This window comes from Salmo salar, chromosome ssa11 (assembly GCF_905237065.1).
Source record: "Salmo salar chromosome ssa11, Ssal_v3.1, whole genome shotgun sequence".
Taxonomy (NCBI): domain Eukaryota; kingdom Metazoa; phylum Chordata; class Actinopteri; order Salmoniformes; family Salmonidae; genus Salmo; species Salmo salar.
Window position 1 is genome coordinate 76,892,190 of NC_059452.1, and position 11,173 is coordinate 76,903,362.

The 11,173-nt window shown below is 47.1% G+C and overlaps 1 protein-coding gene across 1 annotated transcript in view; it reads right to left on the reverse strand.

The window, feature by feature from the left end:
- Nucleotides 1-11,173, reverse strand: part of LOC106563158 (matrix metalloproteinase-17) — a 91,500-nt gene that overhangs the window by 34,475 nt on the left and 45,852 nt on the right. The window contains exons 2-3 of the mRNA XM_014128425.1: nucleotides 9,167-9,299; nucleotides 8,855-8,990 (exon numbers count right to left, since the gene is read on the reverse strand). Of these exons, the coding sequence (XP_013983900.1) occupies nucleotides 8,855-8,990; nucleotides 9,167-9,299 (269 nt within the window). The remainder of the gene's footprint in view (nucleotides 1-8,854; nucleotides 8,991-9,166; nucleotides 9,300-11,173) is intronic.

An 11,173-nucleotide genomic window follows, 5' to 3' on the forward strand; every position in this document is an offset into this window, starting at 1 on the left:
TTGCAAACCGTAGTCTGGCTTTTTTTATGGTGGTTTTGGAGCAGTGGCTTCTTCCTTGCTGAGCGTCCTTTCAGGTTATTTCGATATAGGACTCGTTTTACTGTGGATATAAATACTTTTGTACCTGTTTCCTCCAGCATTTTCACAAGGTCCTTTGCCGTTGTTCTGGGATTGATTTGCACTTTTCGCACCAAAGTACGTTCATCTCTAGGAGACAGAACGCATCTCCTTCCTGAGCGGTATGACGGCTGCTTGGTCCCATGCTGCTTATACTTGTGTACTATTGTTTGTACAGATGAACGTGGTACCTTCAGGCGTTTGGAACTTGCTCCCAAGGATGAACCAGACTTCTGGAGGTCTACAATACTTTTTCTGAGGTCTTGGCTGATTTATTTAGATTTTCCCATGATGTCAAGCAAAGAGCCACTGAGTTTGAAGGTAGGCCTTGAAATACATCCACAGGTACACTACCAATTGAACCAGATAATGTTAATTAGCCTATCAGAAGCTTCTAAAGCCATGACATCATTTTCTGGAATTTTCCAAGCTGTTTAAAGGCACAGTCAAATTAGTGTATGTAAACTTCTGACCCACCTGAATTGTGATACAATGAATTAAAAGTAAAATAATCTGTCTGTAAACAATTGTTGGAAAAATTACTTGTGTCATGCACAAAGTAGATGTCCTAACCGACTTGCCAAAACTATAGTTTGTTAACAAGAAATTTGTGGAGTGGTTGAAAAATGAGTTTTAATGACTCCAACGTTAGTGTATGTAAATTTACGACTTCAACTGTATATACACACACAAACATTTATACCAAAAACTAAATGAAAGTATACACATAATAATAATAATAAAATGCTAAGAGAGAAAAATAAAATACAAATAATAATTATATGTACACACACCTACAAATATATACACAAACACCACAGGAGTCTGGTGGGAACCTAATGGGTAGAACGGGCCTGCGGCAATGACAGAAGCAGAACGTCACAAAACTCCGACATGATATCCAGGTGTCTGATGCCACCCCATCTGCCCCGCCCCACCCATCACCACCAGTCCTCTGCCAACAATAAATGAAAGGTATGATGATAATAATAATAATAATAGTAATAATAATAATGCAAGATTTGAGAAATAAATAAATAATGAAACAAAACAAAAATGGGGGAATAGAAGAATATCCATCTGAAAGCGTCAATGATCGAACCTGCCACTCAAACAGGCATCGCTCTAAACTCCAACGACAGGTCAGTCGTCCAGCCAGAATGAAAGTGAAATGAAAGTGAAATGAAAGCTCTGACCGCCCTCCACTGGCCCGACTCAGTGTCTAATATGTCCGAGAGAGTAACAATGAAACTACAGTCAGCAGCCCTTGCTGAGACAGTTTAATAAGATTTCACCCGCTATGGCACAGTATGGATTTGAGTCCATGAGCAGAACCTAACACACAATGACAAGGTGCTCTAACCTGTACGGTGGGATTGGTGAATATTCCCAAATAAACTTCTCTGCGTCCAAAACCGAGGAGACAAATCTTCTCACTAGAAGGAGGGGTAATTTTGAGTCTGGCAGGGAAGAGCAAGGCTGGGCGAAGATGGAGTTTGTAAAGTTTGGTTATTTACATTTACATTTAAGTCATTTAGCAGACGCTCTTATCCAGAGCGACTTACAAATTGGTGCATTCACCTTATAATATCCAGTGGAACAACCACTTTACAATAGTGCATCTAAATCTTTTAAGGGGGGGGGTTAGAAGGATTACTTTATCCTATCCCAGGTATTCCTTGAAGAGGTGGGGTTTCAGGTGTCTCCGGAAGGTGGTGATTGACTCCGCTGTCCTGGCGTCGTGAGGGAGCTTGTTCCACCATTGGGGTGCCAGAGCAGCGAACAGTTTTGACTGGGCTGAGCGGGAACTGTGCTTCCTCAGAGGTAGGGAGGCGAGCAGGCCAGAGGTGGATGAACGGAGTGCCCTTGTTTGGGTGTAGGGCCTGATCAGAGCCTGAAGGTACGGAGGTGCCGTTCCCCTCACAGCTCCGTAGGCAAGCACCATGGTCTTGTAGCGGATGCGAGCTTCGACTGGAAGCCAGTGGAGAGAGCGGAGGAGCGGGGTGACGTGAGAGAACTTGGGAAGGTTGAACACCAGACGGGCTGCGGCGTTCTGGATGAGTTGTAGGGGTTTAATGGCACAGGCAGGGAGCCCAGCCAACAGCGAGTTGCAATAATCCAGACGGGAGATGACAAGTGCCTGGATTAGGACCTGCGCCGCTTCCTGTGTGAGGCAGGGTCGTACTCTGCGAATGTTGTAGAGCATGAACCTACAGGATCGGGTCACCGCCTTGATGTTGGTGGAGAACGACAGGGTGTTGTCCAGGGTCACGCCAAGGCTCTTAGCACTCTGGGAGGAGGACACAAGGGAGTTGTCAACCGTGATGGCGAGATCATGGAACGGGCAGTCCTTCCCCGGGAGGAAGAGCAGCTCCGTCTTGCCGAGGTTCAGCTTGAGGTGGTGATCCGTCATCCACACTGATATGTCTGCCAGACATGCAGAGATGCGATTCGCCACCTGGTTGTCAGAAGGGGGAAAGGAGAAGATTAATTGTGTGTCATCTGCATAGCAATGATATGAGAGACCATGTGAGGATATGACAGAGCCAAGTGACTTGGTGTATAGCGAGAATAGGAGTGGGCCAAGAACAGAGCCCTGGGGGACACCAGTGGTGAGAGCACGTGGTGCGGAGACAGATTCTCGCCACGCCACCTGGTAGGAGCGACCTGTCAGGTAGGACGCAATCCAAGCGTGGGCGGCGCCGGAGATGCCCAGCTCGGAGAGGGTGGAGAGGAGGATCTGATGGTTCACGGTATCAAAGGCAGCAGATAGGTCTAGAAGGATGAGAGCAGAGGAGAGAGAGTTAGCTTTAGCAGTGCGGAGAGCCTCCGTGACACAGAGAAGAGCAGTCTCAGTTGAATGCCCAGTCTTGAAACCTGACTGATTAGGATCAAGAAGGTCATTCTGAGAGAGATAGCAAGAGAGCTGGCCAAGGACGGCGCGTTCAAGAGTTTTGGAGAGAAAGGAAAGAAGGGATACTGGTCTGTAGTTGTTGACATCGGAGGGATCGAGTGTAGGTTTTTTCAGAAGGGGTGCGACTCTCGCTCTCTTGAAGACGGAAGGGACGTAGCCAGCGGTCAAGGATGAGTTGATGAGCGAGGTGAGGTAGGGGAGAAGGTCTCCGGAAATGGTCTGGAGAAGAGAGGAGGGGATAGGGTCAAGTGGGCAGGTTGTTGGGCGGCCGGCCGTCACAAGACGCGAGATTTCATCTGGAGAGAGAGGGGAGAAAGAGGTCAAAGCACAGGGTAGGGCAGTGTGAGCAGGACCAGCAGTGTCGTTTGACTTAGCAAACGAGGATCGGATGTCGTCAACCTTCTTTTCAAAATGGTTGACGAAGTCATCCGCAGAGAGGGAGGAGGGGGGGAGGGGAGGAGGATTCAGGAGGGAGGAGAAGGTAGCAAAGAGCTTCCTAGGGTTAGAGGCAGATGCTTGGAGTTTAGAGTGGTAGAAAGTGGCTTTAGCAGCAGAGACAGAAGAGGAAAATGTAGAGAGGAGGGAGTGAAAGGATGCCAGGTCCGCAGGGGAGGCGAGTTTTCCTCCATTTCCGCTCGGCTGCCCGGAGCCCTGTTCTGTGAGCTCGCAGTGAGTCGTCGAGCCACGGAGCAGGAGGGGAGGACCGAGCCGGCCTGGAGGATAGGGGACAGAGGAAATCAAAGGATGCAGAGAGGGAGGAGAGGAGGGTTGAGGAGGCAGAATCAGGAGATAGGTTGGAGAAGGTTTGAGCAGAGGGAAGAGATGATAGGATGGAAGAGGAGAGAGTAGCGGGAGAGAGAGAGCGAAGGTTGGGACGGCGCAATACCATCCGAGTAGGGGCAGAGTGAGAAGTGTTGGATGAGAGCGAGAGGGAAAAGGATACAAGGTAGTGGTCGGAGACTTGGAGGGGAGTTGCAATGAGATTAGTGGAAGAACAGCATCTAGTAAAGATGAGGTCAAGCGTATTGCCTGCCTTGTGAGTAGGGGGGGAAGGTGAGAGGGTGAGGTCGAAAGAGGAGAGGAGTGGAAAGAAGGAGGCAGAGAGGAATGAGTCGAAGGTAGACGTGGGGAGGTTAAAGTCACCCAGAACTGTGAGAGGTGAGCCATCCTCAGGAAAGGAACTTATCAAGGCGTCAAGCTCATTGATGAACTCTCCAAGGGAACCTGGAGGGCGATAAATGATAAGGATGTTAAGCTTGAAAGGGCTGGTAACTGTGACAGCATGGAATTCAAATGAGGAGATAGACAGATGGGTCAGGGGAGAAAGAGAGAATGTCCACTTGGGAGAGATGAGGATTCCAGTGCCACCACCCCGCTGGCTCGATGCTCTAGGGGTATGCGAGAACACGTAGTCAGACGAGGAGAGAGCAGTAGGAGTAGCAGTGTTATCTGTGGTAATCCATGTTTCCGTCAGCACCAGGAAGTCTAGGGACTGGAGGGTAGCATAGGCTGAGATGAACTCAGCCTTGTTGGCCGCAGACCGGCAGTTCCAGAGGCTGCCGGAGACCTGGAACTCCACGTGGGTCGTGCGCGCTGGGACCACCAGGTTAGAGTGGCAGCGGCCACGCGGTGTGGAGCGTTTGTATGGCCTGTGCAGAGGAGAGAGAACAGGGATAGACAGACACATAGTAGACAAGCTACAGAAGAGGCTACGCTAATGCAAATGAGATTGGAATGACAAGTGGACTACACGTCTCGAATGTTCAGGAAGTTAAGCTTACGTTGCAAAAATCTTATTGACTAAAATGATACAGTACTGCTGGCTGGTGGAGTAGGCTAGCTAGCAGTGGCTGCGTTGTTGACTTTGAACGTGTAGCTGGCTAGGTAACCTCGGTAGTTTCAGTACTACACCTTGTCATGATACAAAGCAACTTTGTAGCTAGCTAGCTAACATAACACTAATCAAGACGTTCCTTGTAGTGTATTTAGTTTCAACAATGCTGCTCGTCGGTAATAGTTGGCTGGGTTAGGAAAAATGGCGTCGCGGGGGACGCCAGGGTTATGACATCCCTGTCGTTCGGCACGATGTTGCCACATCTGGTGCATAATCCTCATCGACACGGAAGGGATGTCCTTTATGTAACAGGTTACCCCTCATTCGAGCCTCACGCAGGATAAGATCCTTGGTCTTGAAAGCGTGACAACAGATGATTACTGGGCGAGGACGTTGGCCCGGTTGGCATGGGGACAAGTGATGATAACTGGGCGAGGACATTGGCCCGGTCCAGGCACGGAGACAAGAGCGCGATGTGAACGGTCCAGCAGCGGATCCGAAGCCAAAACATCCGATCCCATTGTATTCCTCAATAGCTTCGCGAAGAAGTCGGTGGGGCGAGAGCCAGCCTCCACTCCCTCTGCCAGACCAACAATGTGAAGGTTATGACGTCTGGACAAACCTCTAGGCCGACCACTTTCACAGAAAGCCCTTGCACACTCTCCTGCAAGGATGTGCATAGCTTCTCCAAGTCGTCGGTCCTACCAGGATTGAATTCAGAAGCCTTCTCAAGGTCCACAATACTCTGGCCCCGTGAAGAAACCTTTTGAATGGTGCTCTCGATTTTGGTGTCCAGTTCAGCAATAGTAGCCTTAAAACACATAGTTCTCCCAGAGCCCGGATAAGCTCTGAAAGTGTCACGTTATTACCTGTGCCTTCCGCCATGTCTGTCTCGTTGTTTGGTGGGGAGGAGGCCTCCGATGAGGATTTATTGTCCTTTAGTCGCCTATTACCCAGCATGTTCACATAAAAATTTATAATATTGTACTAGAAAGAAACTAATGTTGTAAAAAGTAAAGTAGGTTAAGTTAGAATGTTTCACAAAAATGTTGCGGGAGCCTCTCTCAAACACAGCCGTTCACTCCAACATGCTAGCTCCGGCCCTTCAATCTGTTTTTTTTTTAACAAAAACAATAAATAAATGTAAAATGTAACGATATCATAAAGTCGCCAGGATAAAAATACTCTTTGTTATAGTAGGCCTAAAGGGAGGGCCTGGGGTTTGAACATATTAAACGGAAAACAAGCAATTGTTACAGGATACAGATAACTTCTAAATACGATGGGCATGACACGTAGCCTACATCATGGAGGGGGTTTAACGCACGGGACCTGCATGGCTAAAATAATGTGGGCCTGCCTACAATGCAGAGATAAAAAGGGAATGTCAGCTCACTGTTTTACTCCTCTCAAACTTGATATTTTAATACATCTTTGGTGATTAAGATGTATTTCCAATCGGTCTCAGGAGCCAAACCCTTTATCGGCAGTATTGACTACTTCGCGATTGCATTGAGAATTTAAACTAAATACAAAGTATACATTCATCAAAGGCACATTGGTCTACTCTTGTTCCACGCGAATATGGACAGTGTGCGTCGTGGCTGGATAGGCTTTGTTTCCACTCTCAAAATTCATGGCATAACCAACTGCGTTACCTCTAAAAACAGTTTTTGTTTGATCTTAAATATCCCTTACAGCGCTGCCTGAAATTAGAACTTTGGATCATGTTGTAAAGGACAAGTCTAAAATATTTCCACCCCTCCCATCTGAGCGCAAGCGTGCTGATATGACAGGTAAATTGCCGAACCTGGCGTTAGGGCTGGAAAATGACCGTTTTTAGATGACGAAATTGCAAACTAATGTGTGTTTGACACTAGTGCCGCCTTAACGCCAGCAGCAAATGGCTCCCTATATATCTATATGTGGAACTGTACTGAACTGTGGACTCCACTGAACTTCCCTGAGTGTGTTTGTGTGTATTCCTCTCCACACAGCTCCCAGCCAAGCCCCTGCCCCATGACCCTCTACTCTACACCAGCCCCTTATCTCCAGCGCTCTCAAACAAACCATTAAGGAACATTATTACAGTGTTTGAGCCCTGACCTTACTCTCACTGGGGCTGGTAGACCCGAGGCAAGTCTGTGACTGAGAGAGGTAAGTAGAACTGACTGAGAGAGAACTTCACCAGTTTAAAGAACTTCTGTTGACTCTTTAGATGACTGGAGGAACATGGATTCAAGATTTTTTTCTGGGATGTTTTCATTTGCATGGTGCTGTGAGGCAAGACTGGGTTTAAGTCAACAGATAATTAATGGGTGCTACTTTCCAAACCCCCAGGTAAAGAAGCGTATACAAGATCTGCTTGGTCTCTGAGCTCTACAGCCCAAACCAAGAATTCTGTGAGAGAAAACTCCAGCTCTCCATCCAGTGAGCACAGTGTTTTCAGGACTATGTACAAATCAGTACTAGTGTTAATACAAACACACTCTTCCTGGTCTCAACAGACAGTCAGGCTGCCAGCAGACAGTAGAGGTGAGAGGAGAGCAGGAGCAAGCAGACAGGAGCAAGGCAAATGATTGACACTAGAATGCAGGCGAAAGAAGGAGAGAGGGAGAGAGAGAAAGAGAGAGCGAGAGAGAGGGAAAAAGGAAAGAGATAGATACAACTGCAGGATCTGTCAATGAGGGGGGAAGAAAGGTGTGTGTGTGTGTGTGTGTGTGTGTGTGTGTGTGTGTGTGTGTGTGTGTGTGTGTGTGTGTGTGTGTGTGTGTGTGTGTGTGTGCGTGTGCATGTGAGAGAGGCTATGTAGGTGTCAGCAACTTTACAATCCATCTCTCTCAGCTCTTTCATGCACACGTACGCACGCACACAGAAATGTTCCATATGCACAAAAAGCGTATTTCTCTAAAAGTTGGTGCACAAATGTGTTTACATCCCTGTTAGTGAGTGTTTATCCTTTGCCAAGATAATCCATCCACCTGACAGTTGTGGCATATCAAGAAGCTGATTAAACTGCATGAGCATTACACAGGTGGGTGCATCTTTCGCTGGGGACAATAAAAGGCCACTCTAGAATGTGCAGTTTTGTCACACAACACAATGCCACAGATGTTTTAAGTTTTGAGGGAGCGTGCAATTGGCATGCTGACTGCAGGAATGTCCACCAGAGCTGTTGCCAGAGAATTGAATGTTCATGTCTCTACCAACATTGTTTTAGAGAATTTGGCAGTATGTCCAACTGGCCTCACAACCTCACACCATGTGTAACCACGCCAGCCCAGGACCTATCACCTGCGGGATAGCCTGAGACCAGCAACTCGGACAGCTAACGAAACTGAGGAGTATTTCTGTCTGTAGTATAGCCCTTTTGTGGGGATAAACACATTTGAATTTGCTGGGCCTGGCTCCCCAGAAGGTGGGTCTGGCTCCCAAGTGTGTGGGCCTATGCCCTCCCAGGCCAACCCATGGCTGCGCCCCTGCCCAGTCATGTGAAATCCATAGATTAGGGCCTAATGAATGTATTTAAATGTACTGATTTCCTTTTATGAACTGTAACTCAGTAAAATAGTTGAAATTGTTGCATGTTGCATTTATATTTTTGTTCAGTATAGTAATGGTTTCACCCTCCCCTCCCCCTTCCTTCCCTTCCCCATGACCCTGGCCTGCACACACATCCATCTGCAGTCCAGCACAGTGGTCCACATGCAGGGACTGTTTGTCCAATGTTCCACCCATTTCATAAAGTAACCTCACACATCTAACGCTGACCCTCCCTGAAATCCAACACACCTGCTCAACACCATGTGCATCATTAGCCATGGACTAGATTGTACATGCAAAGCAGGTTATGTGTTCCCTACCATCCCTGGTACCATACTCTCTACCATACCCAGTCCACTCTACATCTCCCCGGTCAACCTTCACACTGATAGCACACAGACTGACGTTGTGGCCAGGTGTGTTTATTCTATTGTAGTGTACTGTACCTCCAGGAGAGGTGTCTCTTGCTCCACTTGTTCTGGGGCGTCAGGGCTCGTCTCCTGCGGCCCACCACCGCCTCGGTCTCAGACAGGTCCGGGAGGGAACACCTCGGGGTCTTCATCAGGCCCAGGGTGGCTTGGTCTGAGCAGGGGAACAGATACACAGATGTACACATTCATATTGAGTAGTAAACTAGTGAGCATGTCCACCCATTAATCAATTAGAGCTGTGTTGTTTTAGTAGAATGTAAACAAGACAAAGACAAAGACAGTGTGTACATACGTGCCACACGCATGCACACACACACACACACGCACCTAGCACGCCGGTCTCCTCCAGTCCTCCAAACTTCTGCATAGCTTTGATGGCTTTGGTCAGGGCCTCCTTGGTCTGGAGCTGTCCAGTCACCGGGTCAGGGGGTGGGAGATACCCAAACTTACTCAGCCAATCCTGGAGGAGACAAAATAGGAAGTGTTAAGGACCATTCCAGCCATTCCAAACCCCTGTGAATGTGTCAGTGTTATGAATGTGCAGGTGCGTGTGTTTAAACATTTACAGTATATATTTGATGTGTGTTTGAGCACGTATATGAGAATATTTGAGGTTATACAATGGGTATGTCTAACTCTAGATGCTGATTGGTTAAAACCGGGTTCCAGCAGGTGTCTATTCCACAAGTTACCACCGGCTAAATCTATGGTGTTAAAATGCCTATTTACTCTGTTCCATCAGACTGCGCAATACAGTGTCTCATCAGCCCAGCCAGGCAATTTATAAACTTGATCTCCACTGTAAAAACTTCTAGACATTATCTCACACTTCTTTTAGACTAACATTTAGTTTTCAACAGCGGAGATTTGTATAAACCTTGCTGTCTGTCTCTCTGACATTTGCAACATTGTTTGAATATTGAAATTCAATCTCCAGCTGTCCCATAGCAATGAACGTGCCGGGAGTCGGGACCAGACAGACTGGTCTGTCAGTCTGGTAGCTTTTCTCAGCTAGTCGAAATCATGAATCAGCATAGTTTTAATGGATATATACAAAGAAATCCCAATAGAAAACACAAAATGCAGCTAGTTTGCTGTCATTCCAGATTCAGTTTGAAGTGATTGGGTTAGCTGTCTAAGTGAGTTGGCTAGCTTCTCTGAACAGTGTCCTGACGGCGGAGCAAATGTCCTATGCCAGGCGAAATCGTGCATCATTAGCTCATTGTTATGGATGTATTCCGTTATTCTGGCTGCACTGTTTGATGTGACTGTGTTAGCCGAAGTTGTCTAGCTAGCAAGCAAGGGATAAGAACATTGGGAGAGGGAAGGGATAAGGGGAAGCCTAGTCAGTTGCACAAATCTGAGAGTTAATCATGTCTGGCTAAAATGAAAGTTAAGTACTGACATCCTCTCTAACCACTCAAGCATTTTCTCCTCCATCTCTGAGCATGCAGTCAGAGTTGGTTAGTTTTAAATGGGCTTTTGATCAGCGTTGAGTGATGAACGACTTGCATCGATAGCCGGGACCCCCCCTTCTATTGACAACACTCCACAAATTCCATTACCCAAATTGCTTTGTGCTTACACCGCAATCCTACCGATGATATGTGCCTCCCCATCCATGGTATTAGTAGAGTTCAGGGCTGCAAACTGGGAAAAGTTTCTGTGCAACGTTTTAAGGACTCAACTTTCACTAGGAAGCACATGAAGTTACGTTTTCTAATCAAAATGTACAAATAAAAAAAATTATTTGATTCAAACCAATTCAGAAGTCCAGCTAACCAACAAAACCAGAAAGTTAGTCACCATGACTACACTAATCAGTGTGTGTGTGTGTGTGTGTGTGTGTGTGTGTGTGTGTGTGTGTTGTCTGTGCGCAAGCATGTGTACATGCACGCGTGTGTTTGACATCTCAAGTCTTGGAGTGTGAAAGAGAAAAGTGACACTTCTGAAAGTGTTGATTCTGTGAGCAGTGTGTTTGCACCTCAGCAGTGCTGTCAAACCAAACCAGGGCACTCTGATTTCCTGCTTGCTTAACTCAGCAGCCAGCTCACTGTATCACCACACTACCACATGTGGACACTCAAACACAGCCACTGGCCCAGAGCCTCAGTCTATTGCCTGACCTATGGAAGCCAATCTAACACATCTGATAGCTGCAAAGGCTACTGGAGAAAGAAGGAAAATTGAAAAAGTTGCCATCTATAGCAGTTGAATTAGAAGAATGACGACATCAGCATTTCACTGGAGAGTGGAGAGAATGGAGAAAGATGTTTTGTGGGTCGAGGGGTTTTGGGCAGTACTGGGCCATTCTGCTGAGCTTATAGGTTCTGT